The sequence below is a fragment of the Cariama cristata genome, unplaced genomic scaffold (genome assembly GCF_000690535.1).
Source record: "Cariama cristata isolate BGI_N322 unplaced genomic scaffold, ASM69053v1 scaffold18318, whole genome shotgun sequence".
Lineage (NCBI taxonomy): Eukaryota > Metazoa > Chordata > Aves > Cariamiformes > Cariamidae > Cariama > Cariama cristata.
This window is the reverse complement of record NW_009631873.1, coordinates 17,430-40,441: the sequence shown is the minus strand read 5'-3', so window position 1 is coordinate 40,441 and position 23,012 is coordinate 17,430. Positions and strand designations below refer to the sequence as shown.

The 23,012-nt window shown below is 44.4% G+C and overlaps 1 protein-coding gene across 1 annotated transcript in view; it reads left to right on the top strand.

Annotated features, from left to right (window-relative positions):
* The window catches only part of RAD54L2 (RAD54-like 2 (S. cerevisiae)), a 44,321-nt gene that overhangs the window by 8,071 nt on the left and 13,238 nt on the right, over positions 1-23,012 (top strand). The window contains 6 exon segments of the mRNA XM_009706149.1: positions 17,433-17,606; positions 19,042-19,181; positions 20,858-20,977; positions 21,771-22,003; positions 22,496-22,678; positions 22,955-23,012. The exon segment at positions 22,955-23,012 is cut by the window's right edge and continues 23 nt beyond it. Of these exon segments, the coding sequence (XP_009704451.1) occupies positions 17,433-17,606; positions 19,042-19,181; positions 20,858-20,977; positions 21,771-22,003; positions 22,496-22,678; positions 22,955-23,012 (908 nt within the window).

Sequence of the window (23,012 nt, the reverse complement as noted above, 5' to 3'; positions counted from 1 at the left end):
CCCGTCTCCTCTGCTTATCTATCCTAAGCATGGGGGGAAGCTCCGGATGAAAATGTTCATGACTCTTCTGCCCGCCTCCCAGGCTCTCCAACAGCAGCTTCCTTTTTGAGAGGGTGGCACAAAGTCTGGCATAGTCTGGGTGTTACATAACCGGGAGTAATGACTTGCTTTACTTCTTTAAAAGGAGGTGATGACGCCAGAGCTCTGCTTCCTTCAGCCCCACTGATTGGGCGCAGGGACTGTCTGATCTCGTGAAATGATGTGGTATTATAACTAGCTATGCTTTTCTGTTTTTTTCCTCTTTTCTTCCTCCTTCCCTTTGATCTATTGCGTATGATGGAATACAAAATAGAAATCCTTCTATGTGGTTCAAGAGCAGCCCACGTCCATGTCTCTGCATTTTCTATATATATGTATATGGATTTTTTCAAATATTTTTTTACCTGTAGCTACATGCTTTCTTTTCTTAAACCTGCCACAAACGTGAGAGTAGCATGAATGCATGGGGATCAGGGTCAATGAATGAGTGGTTATTAACTGAACAAAGAATTGTTCCAAGTCTTCCATGGAGAGGAGAAGTATCTTGTTTCTTCCTGCTTTTCTGATAGACTTTGCAGGATATGGGAATTGTGCTTTATTGGCCAAAACCTTGCTTTTCTCTTTTCACAAGGCAGCCAGAGAATCTGTAACGAAGGACAGTCACACATACTTCTTTGTCACGTTTGGTACCTTTTTCCCAATGTACGTTTTCAGTAATCAGCTTTGTACCGCACGTAGTCATTGCTAATAGATGCCATACTCCATCATCTGCAACTTCTAAAACCATGATGAAATCAGAAGGAAAGTAATCGGCAAATTTGTAATGCGGTATTTTCCCTCTTGAACAGGTAAGGAGTGGCAAAGTGACTTTGCCAAGATTGCCTGATGAGTATGATGAAGCCAAAGTGAAAATCCTCTGCTTTACATTTTAGGCAGCGACCCTTTTATTTTCAAATGTACTAGATGAAATGCTTCTCTGTTTTGCATTTGAGTTTGAAGTATGCAGGGGGTCCTTATTTTCATTTTTCCTTAATTTATGTGGTATTGTGCAGTTTTTCATGACTGGTTAAATGTGCGTGTAACTATATGTTCTACAAGTATGATATTTTTAGCCAAGAAGCAGCAGCAAGTTTGGAAGGAGGGGAAACTGTTTTAATTAAATTAGAAGTATTATTCAGATTTTAAAATGCAATATCACACTACAGTTACTTGCTTTATTTGTTGTTTTAATTTCCTGCATAGGCTTTATAGAAACCTGCAGTACTGAACTTTCAGAAGTGTCTGGCTCATAGTCTGGATCAAAGTTGGTTTTAAAAAATTTTTTATTTTAATAATAGTAGTTTGTACTGCAGATGTTGAAGATGTCTTGTTCACATTTTCTTCAACATGCAGTTCGCTGACTCAGTCTCAGAAAAATCCTAAGTAGGAGTCAGAAGACATTATTTTCACTTGCAAATATGCAAATAGGAATGAGACAGGGGAAAGCCACAAGATAAAATCTTTTGGGGCTAGGTGAACAGAAACTTCTAGTTTAAATCTCTGTCAAAACAAATTTTGCAATTAAAACATCTGTAGGTAATCTTCATCTATGTAAAATATTTAAACACTTGAACTATTAGAAGCAATTTTAAAATGGCACTTTTGTGTACTCTTAGCTTGTGGGTTTATGTCAAATTTGCACTTAGATGAAAACTGAAATGAAATTAAAGTACAAAATAACTCTTCAATGATGCAGAAATACATTGTGTCATCTTCAGCAGCAGGAAATGTAGCAAGTTATAGGAAGAGATAAGAATCAGTTTCTTGAATGTAACTGGGATTGTAACGCAATGGATTTAGCTTTGATTAGGATGATAAATATCTATGATATAAATCCTTCAACTTAAAATCGTTACATCTTGTCTACTAACAGCTTGTTTTCTTTGATACATTTAATCAACCTTTGAAAGGCTGAGACTGAAGTCAGAAGCAGTGTATGTTTTGCCACAGTGACAATCTGAAAAGCATTTGCAGAAGGCACTGTGTTTCATCACTACCTGTATTTTGTGTGATTAGATTTTTGTTACACTGTGTTCAACTTCTGCCCCAGTTATGATTTAGATGAGTATGGGAAAGAAAATAAACCAAGATTTATATGAATACAAATAAAATGAGAAAAAACAGATTGGTCAAATTTTATGCCTTATGATTCAGTCCAAAATTCCCCAAAGTGAATGGAAAGACTTGTCTGGTTTTCCATGGTTGGTTTAGATCTTATTCAAAAAGTTTTTATTTACAGTGCAGTGTTTGTTTAAAAAGCAAATGATTCTCAAGGCCCAGCAATACTCAGTTGCCAACAAATAGTGTTGTGGAGTTTGAGTTTGATTCTGTCTGAGCTGGTTTAGGTTGATAAAAATCACCTTATACCATAACCAACTCAAACCTGATATTCTTGTGTGTTTTCCGTGTTGCTAAAAGAACATGGAAAACAGAACAGGGAAAGTGGCCTTAATGATATTTGTATGTGCTACTAGCAGCTGATAATCAAGAGTGAAATTTGGCTGTCAAGCCTAGTTTATGTTTAATAACTTACAAACAATTCAGATTTGTAGGCAGCTTCTCTACTTGTTGGAGATCAGTGGGGTGTGCAGAAGCAGCTGGTGGATGTGGAGCACGCCTGTGAGAAATTGGTGGGGTGGGGAAGGGACTGTACAGCCAGTGTGGAGCAGTTAAGGATGGCAAGGAAGGTCTCTTGTCTTCTGCAGGGCAGTGATGAGGGTGAACAGCATACAGGGCAGTTACTGGGGAGAAGGGAATCACCCTAGCTTGCAGGGACCAAGAGCATGGTGGCACATCATAGATCCAGTGCTTCTCACCTGTGCTGCACTTGGTGGACTGGGATCAGGTCAATGTTGAGCTGTCCCAGGACTGCTCGGCCTGCAGAACTCAAAAAAGGGAAGCACGGGTTGAGAGAAACAGGTTCAAGGTGGAGAACAGGTGTGGGGATGGATGGGGAAGGAGCTACTCCAGCTTGCAACATTGGGTAAGGAGAGACACTTGTAATATGTTTTGGGATATTTTGTTGAAACATTTTAGCTGAACTGGGTTTAGTTTGATTCCTCCCCCCAACCCCACCCCATCTTCAATGTTCTCTGCTGTACAGAGGAGCTAGTGTCCTGAAAAACTTTGCGAATGAGCTTCGTGTGAGTTTTAACCCTTATGAATTTGCAGTGCTCAGGGAGCTGACATTGCTGCTGAAAAGACTTGTCAGTTGAATAAAAAACATGTTCTGAAAGGCCTTTATCTTGATATTCTATGAAAATACAAACTTTATAGTGATTTATTTTTTAACAGGAGAATCTCCTAAGTTGTTTGCAAGGGAACCTCTGAAGTGACCACAGTTTCTTTAGAAGCATCTTCTGATGTACAGCACAGTCATACAATTGCAAAGAGCTTGTGGTTTGAGTATGAGGTAGGTGAGGTATGACAGCTAGGTAAGATTTCAGACACTGTAGGGGAGGAACAACATTCTTCCTTACTGGCAAGGCTGGCCTCATGGAAAAGCTATTCAGTAAATGGGCTTATCTATAACAAGATTACCTTCCATGAGGAGATCATTTTATAAACTGGCTGTTTCTGGCAGATCTAATTATTGCATGTGTGAATACTTATTTATCATGGCTAACAGTGGTGGCCTCACCAGTAGGCTGTTGTGAAGAAAAGCTCAAAAAATTCCTTTCCATTTTGCACACTAAGGTGAAGAAGGAAATTCCCTTTTTATTCCTGTGTGCAGAAGGACTGGTATGGGTTGCCTGTTTCCCCCAGTGTATTGAACTTCCATTTTCCTTGTGCTTGATTGGTGTAATAAACATGCCTTGGAAAGTACCCAGCTGTATTTACACAAATATTTGTCTTTAATCTTGCTTCCCAGTTTCATAAATCTGTTAGGTCAGATGCTGAGGTCACGTTTGGTTATTTATTCCAACCCTACAAAGTCCTTATAAGGCCTGCTGCAAGTTTCTCAGATATGTACTTTTCTTAATATATTCGTCCCTCTTTTCCCCCTTGATAAACACTGTATGTTCTTGTGTACTAGCCGGGCTATTTGAATCTGTGACAGAGGTGAAAGGCTGTCTTGTTACCAAGCCTCTTAATTTCAATACAGTTCATCTTTCCCTTGGTAAAATTTATATGGCTCTAATTATGAAAATAGCGCCTTGGGTTTGTGTCAAAGTTGTGATGTACCCTGAAGCAATGAGGATATTTTGATGGTAGCAAGCATTCACTGCGCCCTATCACCCTCTCAAATGAAAGGTCTAATAAAAATGGCTGGAGTCACACAAAGGGTAACTGGGCTTTGCCCTGGCTGTGTTTGCAGACCTTTAGATCAACCTTTATTGTTATGAGTGCAGCTCATTGTCTGGAGTCCTGCAGATCTGTGCCAGGGCTGTTCAGACACTGCCTGCTTTGGGCTTCTTGTGCCCGTCCTGATTTTCCTGACTCTCACTTGCCAGTTGTTTCAAGCAAAGAGCTGACTTCATTATGTGGACAAATGCTCGCTAGGAGCGAGCAGATTTCATTAGTGTCTATCAGCCCAGGTTTCTTGTTTGTTGCTGACATTGGGTATGCCTGTGAAGGGAATGAGGCATGGAAACAGTCTGTAGCACTGAAGAAGGTTAGGCATGGTGGTTAGCCTTTAGGGGTTCAACCACAGCTTTGAAGTACTTCTTGTCTCCTGCACGCACTTATTCTCTCTTGTACCTGTCCTTCTGGGGCAGATGGAGGATGGGGAGGAAGGCTAGCTTAGAATAAGCTTGCACTCTACAATTTCTGACAGGTTGTTCCCTAAACATTGGAAAATCTCATGCATAGTCCTTTTGCTGCCCTGAGAGCCTTCTGCAGACTGGCAGTATGAGCTGCTGACTTAACGAAGCGAACGGGATGCTCTTTCGCCTATTATTCTGCAAACAGCTTACCAGCTCCCGTTGAATTGCTCAGGTTTCAGTCTCAGTTGTCCAGATTTCCTGGAGGTTACCAGACTTCATGCAAATAGTTCATAAAATCACAGATACCAAGATTGTTTTCAAAGCCAAAAAGGCTGTACTTTTTTGCAACTCATTCACCCCCCCCACCTTTTCCTTTCATGCTGTGAAACTTGGAAGCAGGGTTACAGTTCCACGTGTCCCATGTTGTCTGTTGGGACCCCCCTTGCGCGGGGCCCTGCCGGAGCCTGGCCGGTTATGTAAGGATTTTTATTTTATTCTCAGTCTTGGTCTCTGCCACTAGTTGAACTGGATCACGGTCTGAGTGAATGGGATCCCGTCTGATCCGAACGGTGTGCAGCTCCGACAGCTCTAGAGGAGAGAGACCTCCCCCGTACACACCCACTCAGCTTCCCTGCTCTTCTTCTGTCTTTTAAAACTCTTTTCCCAGACGTAACTGAGATTGCTCCTGCTGATCGGCAACACATACCGAAGCCAAACCAGCCGGGCAGAGCAGCTCCAGGCATCAGTTCCCACTGGAGCAGCAGCTACCTCGGGCTGGGCTGTGTTGTTTGACCCTCCAAGTAGGGGAGGAGATGGTGACAATTTTTATTTAGGCTGAACACGAGGCATATTTAACTAGTTATATAACGGTGACCCTGGTCCGTCTCAGCTGGGTGCAGGGAGGATATATGCGTACTGACTCCCGTCACACCGGCTGGGTGGATTCAAGCACTGGGAGCTATTTACCAAAGTTATTTTCAGAAACCTTAAGTGCAGGTTTCCCTGCGTGTACCCTGGACTGTTTTATCAGGAGGCATTTCCCGCTTGCAAACTGAACAGCCAGTGAGAGTGGATTTAGTTCTCGCTGGGCTGTGGGCAGAGATAACGAGTTGTTGGGAGTGACTGGAAACTTTTGTCCTGAAGACCCTGAGACAAGAATAGCAGAAAGGCTGAGAGTTTGCGGCCACGTTGAAGGAGCGTTGGGGCAGAGTCACGGGCAGAGGTCTTGCCTCAGTGCACTGAGCAGCATGTTACTCTTGGATGAGTCTCAGCAGTTTCCAGGTAGGACACAGGCTGGGTTTTTTGTGGGATTTTGTTTGTTTATTCTTTTTTTCGTCTTGTTTTCTGTTCCCTCTTGCTTTCCTGTTACAGACCATTCATTCTCCCTCCCCTGTGCAGGAGCACCCTACTCAGTGGCTAGCAAAGTGGATCAGGAACCAAGACGCAGGGACTCAGCTTTTAATTTGCTACCTACCTGGCAGGGATGGAAATGGTTGGATTTTCAGAGTTTTGCAGTGCTTGTTGGTTTGATGGAGGGGATATGAGGAGGAAGCTTGCTCTTTCTTTGTGCTTTTGATTCTGAAGACTTTGGTGATGTGACATTCTGGGTCTGGCTGTTATTGTTTCTGCTGCTGTCATATTGTAATGCTAAAAAAAAAAGATATGAAGCAGCTGTTAATATCAGTAGGATTTTATATCCAGTGTCTTCTCCCCCACCCCATTCAACTTTTTGTGTATACTTTCCCCCAACATCCTACTTGATAAGAATTTTGAGAGCTTCTTTTGTCGGTGAAATATTTGGTGACTTACTGACTGGGCAGCAGTCTGGGCACCAGGTAGAGCTGTTGGTGCTTGCTTCAGATCCCCTAATTAGTCTATTAGGCACTAAGAGCTACTTGGGTCTTCCTCCCTCACCCCCTCCATCAAATGGAAGATGCTGGTGAAACCCTAACACGAGTTTACAGTTTGGGGATGGCTACTGCTTAATTTGCTTGCTGCTGCGAGGATGTTGTCTGTTGGAGAAAAAACTTTGTTCAGATTTGAAGAACTTTCTAAATTTGTAATTTAACTTATTACTTTGAGGTCAGGTACTCGGGGATGCCAAGGTTCTTCCACCTTCTTCACATGGCAAATACCTCCAAAGTTCATGCTATGAACTTAATATACTGGTTGAAAAATGGTCCATGGGAGTTCCAGCTCTGCGTTCCTGGCTTATTATGAGTCCAGTGCAGTGTGGTATCCATGAGGAATTTTTACAGAAATAAGCCATGCAGTATTTGTTGTCTGTTAGTGGGAGGGGTGATTCTAGCCAAAAAACCAAACAACCTCCATCTTTTCTTGCTTTCTTAGTTCTCTGGTTGTGGTGGCAGGACAAAGAAGCTAATTCTGGGAGAGGGTGAACTGAGAAAAGAATTATGAGACAAAATGAGTTTGGTTAAATGAGGAATCTGGGTGATACAAGTGGCTTATGTAACTCAGTCTAGATAATAGGTATAAAAAGAGAAGATGGGGAGGGGAAGATGCTTTTTGAAATGAGACTGTAGGTCATAGATGGAGGGAGAATGCAAGGTTACAGGCCTTCCAAAAATTTGCATTGGAAAGGTATTTTGGGGTCATTTGCACAAACATAAGAGAGCAAGAGTGCAAATGAACTCCTCTTTGTACAGCATTGCTTGTCAAGTTATAAAGTCTTATAAAGGTTTATCGCAGTCTGCTGTACCAGTGGGAAAATTATCTCTCTTTGAGGAAGCATTTGTAACTGATCTAATATGGTTGTGCTCTGGCTGGTGGATCCACGAGGGTCTCTGTCCCACTTCTCCACAGCCTTCTGGTCCCCAGAGAGGATGATAAAACTACACAAGGTCACGGAGTGAGTCTGGGGCAGAACTGAGGCATCATGTTCTTCCCTGCCTTTGTGCTTCAACCACTGGCCAGTATTTCTTTTCCTCTTTGGTTTACATGGCTTTTTCTCACTCTAGGTTCCTGAACACTTCTTTGGGGTGTTCAAAGTAACAAGCGCTTGTATATGCAGTGCTGTACGATCTGATTATTATTTTATGAACATTTCTGGAAAGTTAGAGAGGATTTTAATTATTTTTATGGTAGCACCCACCAGCTAGTGAATCAAAGTTTGTTGCAGGACACTACCTATCCCTCGTTTGAAAAGAGGCTGTTGCCCTGCAAGAAAAAAAGTCTCTTATTTAAAGATCCCTGTCTCTTCCCCATATAAACTATGCTTCTTTCTTTGCAATAGAGGTAGTTGTAATTTTAACAATGTTCTGAAGGAAGGTCTTTTTTCCAGGCTTAGCTTTTGGGGAGTTACGTATTTTGGATGGGGGTGTCCTTGTGATGTTGTGGCTTCAATTTGTACAAGTCTGATTGCCATGAACAACTTTGCAGCCCTTTGTCAAACTCCTTAAGCAGCACCAATGTTTTGAAAAGGAAAACAGATTGTTCTTTGAGTGATGGTGTTTCATCCTGGTCTTATTAGCTTTCTCCAGTGCTCTCGGTCACTCTGCTGGATGCACTTGATGGGAGAGGTGCCAGTGGAATGTGGTGGCACACAGGCTCAAACTCGACAATTTGCATTTTTTCCCAAATGATGCCTCCCTCATTAAACAGAGTCCTTAAAAGTTCCTCTGAAATTACTTCAGAGACTGAAGCAGAAAAAGGGAGTGCAGCTGAAGTTCTGTGCTTTGTTACAGTTCTAAAAAAATCCACAACTATGTTTTGTTTTTCCAAGTAGGAAATTATATTAAAGAGTGCCTGTTGGTCGGAGCATAGGACAGGGAGCCAAATTGAGAATTACTCAGCACTGATACCTACCTGATTTCTTTTCCTTAGTTTTCTCCTCTGGAAGATGGACAGGAAGGTGTTTCATAGGTTATTGTGAGGACCGTGTCATGCTTGTGAACTCCTTTGATGCTGAACTAGAGTGCAAATGCCAGACATTATAATTTTGAAATCTCTCCTCTCTTATACCATTGCCATCATGAGCAACAACAAAGGAACACTCAGATGCTGGGGGATGCTTTACACTGGGATTATTTCCCATGCTGGTCTTTTAAATTAGGAGTGAGTATCAGCTGTCTTCTCCCCACTCCCTGTTAACAGGTCCTGAACGAAGTTATGGTGAGAGCTTGAGGGAGAGATTAAAGTTCGGCTTGTGCTTGTTGTTTGTTTGCCATTTTGGTGGCCTTGGAAACGTGTGACAGCAATAATCCCTTCTTTATTATTTCTCATTGCTCTGAGTGTATCGTGGTATAAAGCTAATACCACAACTCCCAGCTACCTAGTGTAAACGAGTGCTTATGTAATCGTTGCATAATGCAGAATGCTTGCTCCCCTACTCGTCCTCTTTTCTTAGTCCCTGAAACTTATCCCTGGAAGAGTCCTGGTAGCAGCCAGCTGGATTGACTGTGCTGGGAACATGTCAAGCCCCTGTATGCATTTATTTTCTGAAGCTGGGAGGGGAAATTTCTCTTTGTTACCTAAATCAATATTTATCCACCTTAATAGAATAGAGCAGATTTTTTTGTTGTTGTTTTTAAAGTTTTGAACTATTGTGAAAAATAAATAAGGTCTGATGGTTAAATCCGGTTACTTGTGGTTTAGATCCCTATGGTATTTTTTGTAATCTGGCTGGCAAAACTATATTCTGGGTTACTAGTTAACTGGGATAACCAGAAAGGGGAGGTTTCAGTTCCCTCCTGCACGCAGCTTGTTGAAAACTTTCCAGCACTCGAGCCTGAAACGCTTCCTGACTCCAGTGCAGTAGTTTTATGTAACTGGGTTGTTCTCACACACCCCCTGCTAAAGGACAAATGTAACCCATCCCTGCTTCCCTCCCTACCTTAACGGGTGTGTTTCCTGGCTTTGTTTCCTGCCTTAACTAATGCCTGCAGTGTCTGTGTGAGGGGAGGAGGCAGTTTACATTTTAGATTTGAAGGTTTTTATTGGGAAAAATAACTTTTATTTTTTATCTAGAGGAGGGATGCCAGGTAGCAGCATTCTGCATTCCTCCAGTTCTTGCCTTCTCAAAGCCCTTTGAAAATGTTTGATTTGAAATCTCACAATCCTCCTTTGAGTGTGTCAGAGCTGGAAACGGACACAAGATTGGCCGGTGGTCTGGAGTAACCATCAACCTTTCCTCCGTGGTGCCTACGAGAGGGAGGACAACCTGATGGACACCCCACCTGGGCTGCATTTTGGGGGCTTGTGCAGGGATGGGAGCGAGGTCCGGGAGGGGGCTGAGCACCCCTGTCCCGGCATGGGGCTGGCCGGAGCAGCTACCTGCTGCGCTCCGGTGGCACGGGTTGCCGGCGACTGCACGCCGGTGCCGGTGGCTGCAGGCCGGTGCCATACAATGGTTATATAAGTGCTCTTTGGTGTTTATGTAACCCGGGCCTCGGCATCTGTAATGTTGAGGCCCGGCCAGAACAAGAGCTCTTGGATATTTGGGGCCTGGCTCTGCTTGCATAATTCCAGTGTTAGAAGATATATTGCCTGTCACCAAAATTGGCTGTTTGATGTTCTAGTTTGCCTCTTGGCACTTCTTGGCTGCTTCCTTTCCCTTTGGTTTTTGGGTGGTATCTTCCTTGTTCTTGCCCTTCAGTTCTGCTGCCTGTTTTTCCTGAAGGATTCCTTCAGGCTAGGAAAGGAGTTTTATTCTGCAGCATAACCTCATCAGTAACAGATATGCTGAAAGATCTCAGAAGGAAAAAAAATGAAGGGCAGTGCTGCCTTATAATTTATCTTTTAAAGTCTTCCATCGATTGCGGCTTACTTCCTTCCCAAGAAGGAGTCTGGAGATGGGTTTGGCTTTTGTGTGTTCCTGGTCTGGCTCCCTCCCCGTGCTGTGGCCTGCAGAGCCTGTGCTGGTGGTGTTTTCTTCGGAGCACGTTTCACATCTGTCCTCTCTGTCCTCTGGTCCTGGGTTGGGGATGGAGGCAGCCTGCCATCTCTCACCAGCAATCTGCAGATTTCACATAGGTATCTTGAACTCACAGCGACTGAGCGCTTTACAGATACATAGAGAAATGAAAAATGTGTTACTCAGACTTCAAGCAGCGCTATTTGTTATACCAATATGACAGTCTCTGGTGTCTGGTTACAGTGACAAGTATGAACGACAGACCTGAGGTGGTTAACTCCTAGATAAATCAGCAACAGGAATGAAGATGTTAGAGCTGATGTACGTGTCATTTGACAGGCGAGGGAAGCTTCCTCTGGGAGCAGGCAAGCTCTGGGGCTGAGCAGACTCAGCCCAAAAGATGCCTTTGTGTCTCGCAGTACCATGGCAGTGACTCAGCAGGACACCAACCATTGCAGCTGACAGTGGAGCTGGGGCGAGAGAAATGGTGGAAATTGGTCGTTCCTCTGATGGGTGGGCTGTGTTTTGCTTGAGTTGAGCAGGGACAGCATGCAGCGAGGCGGCTGGGGGCTGCAGGTCCTTCTGCCCGAGCCACACGCCGTGGCTGCCGTCTTGGCCAGGGCACAGCACGCCTGGCCTGGGACCTCCCGACAGCCAAGGCCCTGGCGAGGAGAGGACATCCATGAGGGGCACCCAGACAAGCACAGGAGTACCCCGTGCATGCAAGAAACCACTGGCCTAGACAAAAGGCTGATCCCAGCTCGGCGCTGGCTCTCCTGTTGTCAGGGAGTGGGCGGCTGCTCGCGGCTGGAGAGGGCCGAAAGGCGCCGAGCGTGCTGGGTCCCGGCGTGCTGGTGGGGAGCGCAGCCAAGCGGGTGCCACGGTGCGGGGGGGTAGGTGTGCCGGCTTATATAATGCTTACATAATTAGGGCTTTGTTAAGCAGTTGTGGCTGGGAGGGGCCTCCTGCCCTCGAAGACTGAGCCCGATTATTTTCTGAGGAGAACAAAGTCTTGTTGCTAATTAGCCGCCCTGATAGCGGCTGCAGGGAGTAGCCACAGCCCCAGGTCTCCAGAGGGGCTGCGTACCTCTCTGTCCCCCCTGCGGCGTGGCTTTTCGGGCATTTCGGGAGGAAGGAACCAGGTGCTGATGTGTGTCAAGCCCTGGGAGGGGGGTTTTGTGGCTCTCCTGGATGTTGCAACAGGTAGGGCCTGGAGGAAGGGAGTCTGAGCTTCCCCCTTGCTTTCGCCTACTCTGTCTTTGATGGATTTCACAAGGATTTTCCTGCTTCCAGTCTTGGGGTGCTCAAGTGTTTTCATAATGCTGCCTCTATGAGAGGGTGCTCTGTGCAGACAGCTCTCCTCCCTTCTTGCGTGGCATCCGTGCAACAGCTACGTCAGTTGCATACAGAGAAACAATATTCTGAAAATATTTAATTTATATTCCACAGCTGGATATGGGATGAACCAGAGCACTCCAGCTGCTGCCAGCCTCTGAAATGATTGCTGTGCCGCAGTTAGAGAACTGCTGTTCTTCAGGTGCCAAGTGTACTTGAACTCTGACATCACCTACACACCTCTCCAGTGCCCAGTACGCCAGGAAAACATCACATAACCCCAGAGAACATCTTCCAGCCTGTCAGTGCCTTTACAATTGGACTTGCTCTGCAGAGTCGCTTCTTTAGCCTTTGGCACAGTTGTAGTTCAGTGTGTCAGTGGCTGCAAGTGTTGCAGCTGGAGCCGTGCAATTAGTCTTTCTTGTGCCATCCCTCGGTGCTCCTCCCATTCTTGCTTTGACAGCTCAGTACCGGCTGTAGTAGTACTAGCTAGTACTAGCTAGTCTCTGACAAGCTATTGCCCACAAACTGCATGACAGTTCCCAGAACGCCTGCAATAATATTTAACTGCTCTTTGATTTTTGTGCAGGACAAAAGAGAGCTCCTAAAGCAAGAGTTAACTCCTTGCTGCTCTGCATGCAGCTACCTTCCTCACCATACATACACATCCCTGTCCTTAGGGTGGGAAGTAATGCCCAAAGACTCAGCAAAATAGTGCTATTTGGTATCCTGAGTTTCCATAGTAAAATTATTTTAGAAATAAAGAAATGTCTGGTTTTCAGTGGTATGTCTTCCCTGGAGTCATTGAAGTTATCCTGGCAGAGAAGTTGGCCTCCCAGGAGGAGAGTGTACTAGCCACATTAGCTAGCTAGTAACTGAGGAGGCAAGGAAGTAATGATCTTAGGCAGTGTTTTGTCCACTGAGAGATCTCTTGGCCCTTCTTGTGCAGCAGCCTTGAGTAGGGGACCCTCGGGTCTTATCTTGAATGGTAATTTCTGTACTCCTATGAGTGTTGGACCGCTGCTAGAGCCAAGCAGTGGATGATTACTTGTGTGTGCACAAACACTTGGACTTATTGAGGTTTGCCTTGGAGCGTGGAGATTGGATGCAGCTATAACACTGTTTCTCACACACCTCGGTGTCAGGAGAAGACTTTGTTAGTTACAGAAATCTCTCATCTCAAAAAAATGTAACTGCTGCTTCATGACACTTCACAGCAACCTGAGCCTCTTTGCAGAGCAGGCTGTTTGTGTCGAGAGCAATTCACTGCTGAGTCAAAGATGTTAGAGAATGTTCTCCAGGCTGCATCCCATGCTGTTTTAAGGGAAGTTTGAGAGTATTCTGCAAGAAGAAGGTGATGAGGTGAGTTTTATAAGCTTGGGTGCAATAGGAAGTGCCTGACTGTGGGACAAATAGCTTACTATGTTATGCATCATGACTCAGACCTGTGTGCGGTGTTTAGGGGCAGCTCTGGCAGTCGCACCACGTAGGGAGCATCTGAAGCAGAGTTACACAGGGCAGTCACGACTCTTCCTTATAGAGACTTCTAAACTGTAATACGCAAGTGTTGGTCGAGAAGCCAAACACCTCCGCCTGCTTGTATGTACAGCTGGGGGCGGTCGTTGCTGCTGCCTATTGAGCAAAGAAAACTGGCAACCCCTGCTCTGCAGCACAAACCAGAGCTGTGCTGTAATCAGGTCTACTGGGTTTTAATAGTGCAGGCACATTTTATACCTCTAAAGTGCATGAGAAGGGATAGTCGTGCCTCTCTGGGCATCCAGGGTACCTTGCAGGACAGAGTGCTTGGGTGTGCGCAGGTGTCCGTAACTGAGGACCGGTGGGAACTGCTTGGGGACCTCTCAGATGGAGAGCTGTAACCCACCTGAAGGAGCAGCTGCTTGACAAGCTCGCTATCTGCACTGATGCTATCACCACTACCTTCAGGAAACCCTCTTTGTAGATCTGGTGCCTTTTCTGGTGAGCACAGTGCAAAACATGCAACAGAGCTGGTGTGAAACCAGTGGCTGGTGTTCCAGCTGGTTCTCAATGCCCGTGGTGTGTAAACATGGGATGGGTTTACATCCTCGGTGGTGACCATGACTGACCCATGGCTGTCTTCTGCTGAGTGGGCTTGGGCCTGCTCTTTCGCCCAGCTGTGCTTGGGTGTATGTGGCTGATCTCCCTATGCAGGGCTGTGCTGGGTTGTTACCCATGGGCTGGATGGCAATGTGGGTAACTGCCCAGGTTTTCCTAGAGTGCGCTAGCAGCTGAAGCATGATCAAAGAGTTGTCAGCATGCAAACATGGCTGACAAATTTTTGTGTTGTGTAAAAAGCTACTTGCATAGCCATGTCAGAGAAGCATGTTGAGCTTCTGTCACAAAACCATAATTATATTTCTGTTGTAGATGTAGGCTTAGCAAAATTGGGGCAGGAATTATTCCACTGATTACCTGATGGGACCTGTTCAACGAGGCTGTTCCCACACTCCCTCCAACTCAAAGACCAAACCTGTTCTTGTAGGAAATAGGTTTTTGTGTGTGTAATTATTGTTTCTTACTGCATTTCTGTCCCAGTGTGGGTCCCAGTTACACAGCTTGGAGCTCACCATGCTGGAGCACAGCCACGTGGCTGCAGCAGGGAGCCTTGCTTTTCATACGCGGTAAGATTTAGACTGTGTACACAATCAGGAGTTTAATACAAAACAGCAACAAAACAATTCCTGCTAGTGACTGCCAGCTTCTGTCACAGGTGTGGTGGGAGCTGTTGCATGGTTAGACTTATGATTTTATCATTGTGTTAGTTAAGCTTTGTGAAAAGCAGCTTTGTTCATTGTAGTGGCAAGGATGGGACCAGCCTCAGGAAGGCAGCTGTCCTCTGAATCCCACTGCAGCTGAATCAGTGTGATGTTTGGTACTGTCGCTAGTGTGGAAGAGATCTCAGTATCTAGGAGCGTATGTGTCAGGAATGTGGGCTGAGGCACAGATTGTGTTCCTCACCTCAGAACTTGTATTGGCAGGACAAACACCAGCCTGAGCAAACATGGCTGTGGCGGATGAGGGCCTGTACCAAGTGCAGGACCAAATTTATCACCAGATTTTGGGCTTCAGGCTCCTGGTCAGATGAGAATTACATTTTTAAAAAAACTGTCTGATCCAGCTGTGTGTAGGTTTCACCAGAGCTTGTGTTACATATGATTAAGAGGAAAGAAAAGGTAAAATGCAGAGGTGGAATGATTCTATCTAGGGATTGCACAATTAATGTGAAAACATATAGAGGAGACACAGAATGGCCTCACCTTTGGACTGCTGAGCCTTTGGATTTTGTTAGCATCAACGTCATCCTGAAGGCACCCTTTTCCAGCACAGTGCGGGCGGCGGAGTCACTGCTGAAGGAGATGACAAGGGTAGTTGCTGGTGTGTGGGGAGAGAAGTGCTTCCTCTTCCAAACAAGCATTGCGTTTTGCTCTCTGATGCCTTGTCAAGGTCCCCTGGGCCCAGGGTGAGATGGCAGCAGCATAGCCATGGCAGTGTTTGGGATAGTCACTGGTTTCATGACTCATCCCGGAGGACATGATTCCGTGTGCAGCCTTCCTGCTTCCCTTTGCCCTATTTCAGCCAATCTTTTGGTCTACTTACATAACCCGGAGTTGAGAGAGCTGGGGGCAGGAAACAGTGCTGAGGGATTGCAGGTAACGTGACTGAAATGTGTCTGTAGCTCTGATAGCAGAGCTGTTGTCTGGGAAGCCTGGGAAGCTGGATTTAATCCCAGCACAGTTCTCTCTCTGCAAGTGAACGTGATGCGTGATATCTGAGCTTGGAAATTTAAGGAGGCATGGTCGGAGGACAGGGCTGCAAGACCTTGACTGTGGTAGGACTGTGCTGCCATGATTGTAGCAGCGAACCCCTTTGCCTTTATCTTCACATGCAACATAACTCTTTCTTGCATTCATCATGAGATCTATTTCATCTGCTAAGTTGTGGATACCTGTTTTTCCAGTATGTGTAGGACTTGCTGGGACTGATGTTCACAGAAATGTTTGAGCTGCTCTGCTGGTATTGGTCCATGGTGGGGTGGGCCCTGAAGTGCTAAATGGATTCTGACATAGACTTTGAGCAAATGCTGGGGCAGGTCTGGTGGGATGTCTGGAGAGGAAGCTTGCAAAGCTGGTGCTTTTGACCAAGGTGTGAATCTAGTTCTTATTGCCTTGATTTTAAGAGGTGATACTGGTGGTAAGGTTAATTTAGTAGGCATATTAACATGGCAGCTGTAGAGGTGCCTGTACATGCAATGTGCTGTACTGAAGCATCCTTCATTTAAGCTCCCAGCTTTTTGAGAAGGGACGCTCTTTGTCTCCAGATCCCACAGAGTCACAATCTGATGCTTGTCAGTTCTGTATTAATTCATCGGCCACATCCTTCTGCACTGATGTCTTCTTTCCTTCAAAGTTCTGTCTAAGTGTCATTTCAGTTCAGTCATTAGCTCAGATACACAGTATAAACAAGAAAGCTGATTATGAGATGAGGTTCAGGGTATCTCTCTGCCTGACACAAGGGGACAAGATGCTTCAAAGAAGCTATTACAAGGCTTGTCAGGAACAGTTTACTTCAAGGGAAGCTTTTGAACAGAAACATTTCCTTTCTGTGCTCTGCAAGCATTAGCTTGGTCACTGGCAGCCTGTTGAAGAGCAAAATGTCGTACAGAACAAGGTGTCATTGCACATAGTGCTTTAAGACAGAAATCAGCCACTAATGGAAGTCTGAAAATAGAATGCAGAGAAAAAAGAATGCGTATGATTTACAATGTAGAAAGAGTATTGCCACTTACTTTTTGTTTTTAAAAAAGCTTGCCAGAAGTTACTATTTAAAATGTGAAAGTGGAACCTGGTGATAAAACCACTGAGCTTCCTGCTAAACCATGACCCAGTGTTTGAACCAGATAACAGAACATGCCATGCAAGAGGTTAACTTGGAAGATGGCTACACAGGTGTCATATAAATGGAAATTTCTGCCTCACTTGAATGCTGTGAAACAAACAAAAAGAGATTTGAGTTCCTTGTTTTGATCAGAGTTCATTGGGCCTCTGTAGGTAAACAGGCCCTTAGGGGCAGCAAGTGTTTTACATGGACTGAAATAATTTTGCCGTGTTTTCTTGTCAGGACACTTTTGCGCTGTGTTGAATGGTGTTAGTCTTGGCTTTCAGTGGGAATAGATCCTTCACTGTAAAACTCCTTAATGCTCTTTGAGCGGCTGTCAGAAAGGACCCAAGTTTTGACCCTCAGAGACACATGCTTGCAAACGAGTAAGAATAGGGATTATTGGTTCCCATTCAGCTCAAATCCTGATGAATGCTTGTGTAAAAGCCAGCTGCCAGCCTGGCACAGTTGTTCTCATGTCATTACCTCCTTATCTTTTCAGACCAACCCCAGGAAGCTGTGTTCAGCAGTGACCATGTTGAACGTGCGGAGGATGGAGAATGGCAGCGCTCTACTTCAACTACCTCATCTCAGAGTGAGCGGGCAGAGCGACTCTTGCAGAACCAGCACAAGAGCCTGGCCTCTGAGGACACCAAAAAGAAGAGGGCTCAGAAACCGTCTCACATGCGGAGGAACATAAGGTAAGCAGCAGCAGGACAGGAAGAGCTAGGGTCCTATATAGCCCTTTGGGTAAAACCAGAATCTCTGGACTTTGCTTCAGAGCTACATTTTGGCACTGCTGGCAAACCGGATGGCTTTTCTTTTCCAAAAACTTAGGATTTCACCAGTGGGAGTAGTATGATCTCAGACTGGAGTGTTGCATGTGGGTGCAGACTTGTTTGGTATTTCAGAAGAGCGAATATTTGGTTATGGAATATATTGCAGAAATTGTGTATTTCCTGCTGGCTTTTAAGACATAGAATTGAAAAACAGTAACACCATTGAGTAAATATCCAGTTTCACATATCTGCTGATGAGGATCCTGTTGCAAACAGCCTAAAATATGGTCATTCCCTCTACTGTTCTGGGTGCTTGTTGGCAAGAATGCTGGTGCTGTGGCTGAAATGTTGGAAATCAGTCTCACCTGGATTTTATAAAGCAGTAATTGTTTGATTCTGTAAGTCACCACTTGTATTCTGGGACAGTTTGTGAACTGGTAATTCACTATGAAATTTTGTTCAAGGGGATCTAAAATGCTCAGAGAAGTCATAATACAGCAGGAACTTCTGTGACAGCAAGTGGCTCTTGCCCTGTGTGTAACGTGCTGGTAGTCTTTGGCTCATATTTAAGCTTGTGCAGATGAATTTTCTTAAAGCTGAAGGAATGAGCATTGAGTAGACCTGGGAAACTGAGACTTCATTAGGATGGAGGAGATGTCCCTGCAGTGTGGGATTGAGTAGATTTAAAGGCTAGTTTGAGGGAGCTGGGTTTTACCACTGCTTGTACTTCACCTCTCCTCTGGCAAAAGAGCCTGCATTTCTAGGGCTGCACATATGAAACTGAAAGGGGGGGGAAAGCAACTTTTGGAAGTAAGGAAAATTACCTGTAAAGGTAAGGTGCTTTGAGAGCATCCTTTGAAACAATTATTAAAGCCATTAGAGATCCTAGTTCCTGAAAATACTTTGTTGGACGAGAATCAGTGTGATGACTTTGGGGGGGAGAATTGATGCCTTTTCTTCCCATATATCTTCTTTGCATGACTCTGTACATTTTCTGTTTATAAACTGCATAGCAATAAATAACATCCTTTCAGATAGAAGAACTAGTCTATGATAACCTAGTTTAAGTATATACTTACCCACTCACATTTTTCATCCTTTCATTATTTTGCTTCTGTCAAACTTTTGTCTTTTCCTTCACTAATAGTAGTGTTACCGGTAGTTGGGAAGCACAGTCTTGAAATAGCTGTAGAATTTGTCTGTAGCTTTTGGTGATGATGTTCCTAGTCTGTGTAGCCGACAGACTACCTGGAGCTTGTCAGTCATCTTTTGAGCGAGCTGTACAGCCATTCACGTTTTTGGAAGAAATTGTTTGAGTGTAACCAAATCATGTTTCTCTGTTTGCTCCTGTGTTCAGAAAGCTGTTGCGTGAGGACCAGCTGGAAGCCGTGACAAAAGCAGCCCAGCAGGAAGAATTGGAGAGAAGGAAACGGCTAGAGCAGCAGCGGAAGGATTATCCAGCCACCATACCAACCGTACCCCTAGAGTTTCTTCCTGGTAAGCAGTGGGAGATGCCACCTGAAGCAAGATTTTTTTTTTTTTTTTTTTTTTTTTAAGGATAGAAGCTGAATGAAGAAGGTAGTGACATGCTTGTCCATGATAGGACAAGGGGTAATGGTTTTAAACTAAAAGAAGGTAGATTCAGACTAGATATAAGGAAGACGTTTTTTACAGTGAGGGTGGTGAAACACTGGAAGAGGTTGCCCAGAGAGAGAGGTGGTAGATGCCCTATCCCTGGAATCATTCAACGTCAGGTTGGATGGGGCTTTGAGCAACATGGTCTAGTTGAAGATGATCCTGCCCATTGCAGGGGGGTTGGACTAGATGTCCTTTAAAGGTCCCTTCCAACCCAAAACATTCTATGATTCTGTGTTGCACTTGGACTTTCAAGTGTAAATTCTTGAAATGGCAGTTCCAAACCACTTGTCCATGCAGTGTAGTCAGTTCCACTTCTGAGCTAGTTCTGAATCAAGATGCTGTGGTTGCGTGGTGAAAGGTGCCAGATAACTTTTGTTGAAGGTATTTGGACAAGTTAGTTGTATGTAAGTGAGATGCTGGAATAAGTCTCTCTTGGCTTTCCAACTGGTATGGAAGCTTAAACCAACTGACTTGACAGAAATGCCATGTCCTTGGTCCGGATCATATTTGTACTGTGAATGGTCTGGTAACGCCTGGGTCTGGTACTAGGGATAGTGGAACAATAGACTGGGGGTGCATATGTTTATGATGTTAGACTGGGTGCACATATGTTCATGATGTAACCTTGTCCTTTCTTGCATGTTTCAGCAAGCAGTGAAATAGCAGGCAGTATAAACGGTTAAGCATCACCCTTGTCTTCCGGTGAATATGTCATCTTGCATTGTCTTCTAACCTGGATCATTTCAGTAATCTAGTTTATAGTACAGCCTCTCAGACTGATGTAAAGGGCAGAGAAGTGCAGTTGGAAGTTGTGTCGGGGGTAAGGAGTTCTTGAGTTGACTTTGCCTCTTGAGAAAATGTATATTCTCCCTTAAGTAGAAGTGTTCAAAACATTTTTACATGCCGGGGAGGAGTAAGAGCTATTTAAAACACTTTCACTGTGACAGAGTAGGTTGCAGCCCCAGAAGAAGTCGTTGCTCGCTGAGTCACTGCAGCGGTGCTTATTTGGCCCTGTTAGCTAGCCTCTCTCCCCACATGGCAATAATTAAACATACAAACAAATGGTCTTGATCAGCAAAAGATGTTTATGATATGTGGAATGTAATTATTACAATGTCCCTACTACAAAAGGCAGTTATCATCCCTTCAGCAGTTGGTACTTTCTCTGCTGGATGAAAAACAGCTTTTCCTTCTGAGACACTCCCCACCCCCCCCACCCCCCCAAAAAAAAAAAGGGAGGAGGGGGGTGGGCATGACTTTAGCATGTTGCATGGTCGATATGCCCCAGCCCGGGCATGCAATAGAGAGAGTGCCATCAGCAATGGGCTGTTGTTTCGGCATATTGAGAAAGGAGGAGATTGTGACCCAGGAAGCTGAGTCATAGCAGTATTGTAGACAGTGAGAGTCTGTTATGGAAAATTCCAGGGCTAAGTTACTGGAGCAAAAGTGGAAGGAAATACTGTCTGGTTTCTGAACAGTTTTGTCTCCTTCCCCATTATTATGAATTACTTATTGTTTGTAATTGATGTTTGTAGAGGACATCGTTTTCGGAACAACAGAGGCTACCCAGCTCCCCCCTCAGGTCCTGGCTGAGGAAGTGATCTGCCTAGATAGTACCAGCAGTGGCAGTGAAGATGATACTAAAGGAAAAAATAGTATTAAAGATGGTAAGTGACCAATTGCCTCAGCCTAGTCTTCTCACAATATGCTGTTTATTTAGCCACAAGTCTCCTGTTTTCATCTAGTCAGATGCTCCAGTAGTGAATCACTTCAGATTTTTGTAGGCCTATTGGTTTCCAAATACGTGACCACTTCTGGCCTTTGAGTCCTAAACTCACATTTGTAAAATGACCTGTCAGGCACTCTTGCAAACTTATGTTTATTTCTGCTTTATAAACTCACTTAATTTTGCTCAGTGCTCTGCTGAGGAATGCTTACATGAGATGTGACATTATCTGCTGTGTATAAAAGGAGCATCTAAGTATTCAGATCTGCAACTGAAAGTGGGTTTTGTGTCCTTTGTCCCAAATGGATCTAACCTGACTCCTTTATACCACTCTAGTAGAGTACTTCTGCCTTATTTTGTTGGTGGTCCTTAGACCTTGTATCAACAGATAAAATGCATGTCTGGATTTGGGAATTAAGAGGACATATGGAGGAGAATGTGAAACACTTACAGAAATTGTCTCATGCTCTGTTTGGATCAGCCGAAATTAATGTTCTCTGAAACATGGGGAAACTAAGGGAAACTCATGCTTCCATATGCTGGTCTAAGGGGCCTGATGTGTGCCTGTATTGAGCCTGCTTGTTCAGAATAGGTCATTAGGCCAGTGTGGAATTGCAAAAGATGGTAGCCTTGTTTTCATGATTTGACTTTTTTTCCATGCATGATAAACCCTAACATCAAGTTAACTTTTGCTCTTCGCTCCTGTTTTGGTTACTTTACAGAAGTGATTGAGCTGAGTTCAGGAGAGGATGATGCCCTCCAAATTGTGGACAGCAGTGACTCTGGCAATGAAGGGGAAGAGGATGGCAGTGAAGAGAACAGTGGCTCTCATGTGAATGATGCCTTAAATCAGTCAGATGCTCTGGGGCAAGTCATTGTCAACATCAATCATCCACCAAATGAGGAGGACATTTTCCTGGCTCCCCAGCTTGCACATGCAGTAAAACCTCATCAGGTAGGCTTTATTAGCCTTGAAAATACAATGAATTCAGGCAAGCCTGCCTTGTAATCTCAGGAGAACTTCTTTGGTGAGCTCTGTGACCAGTCTGGTTGTGGTCGTGTCTGTTGTGGACAGTCAAATGATAAGACTAAATTAAAGGAAGGCCAGGGCTATCTATAACTTTGGCTATTGTTATCATCAGACCAGTTGTAGGTTTAGATGAACATCTTAAAAATATATTTGTAAATAAAGTAGTTAACCCCAATTCAGATTCTTTAGCTACAAATGAATTTTGATTTATTGTTATATTCTCAGGAAATTTTATGAGTGTGTAAAAATACTGGCTTTGAGCCTTCCCTAGATTAGAATACTGTAGTGAACTTGAAACATGCCCCTTATATTTTCATGATTTATGCAATCCTAATGTGCTTGCCACTCGGTAAATACATACTCATCTTGTTTTTTTTTCTCCCAGGGTCCTAATACCTTTTCAACTTTTCTGTCTAGATTGGTGGGATCCGATTCCTGTATGACAACTTGGTTGAGTCCTTGGAGAGGTTTAAAACCAGCAGTGGGTTTGGGTGTATTTTAGCACATAGCATGGGCCTGGGCAAGACCATACAGGTCATCTCTTTCTTGGATGTACTTTTTCGGCACACGGAGGCAAAGACTGTTCTTGCCATTGTACCTGTAAGTAACCACATGAAGGGCTGGCTGAGGGACTTGCTTGCACTACTTCTTTCTTTAGATAGAGAAGATTGATTAGTGTGCCGTCTCACGTGGAAGCTTTATCATACCCTTGCTCTTCTTCTCCCTCTTTCATTCCCTGTGTCCCTGAGTTTGCATACTGTGGTCTGCTGCTTCTGTGTGGGCACAGCTGGGTGTCATTCCATATTCTCTTTTTTGTTCTTAAAATCCCGAGTGACTCAATTGGGGTTTTAATCCTTTCATGGCTAACTTTTTCAGGTGAATACACTTCAAAACTGGCTAGCAGAATTCAACATGTGGCTCCCAGCACCTGAAA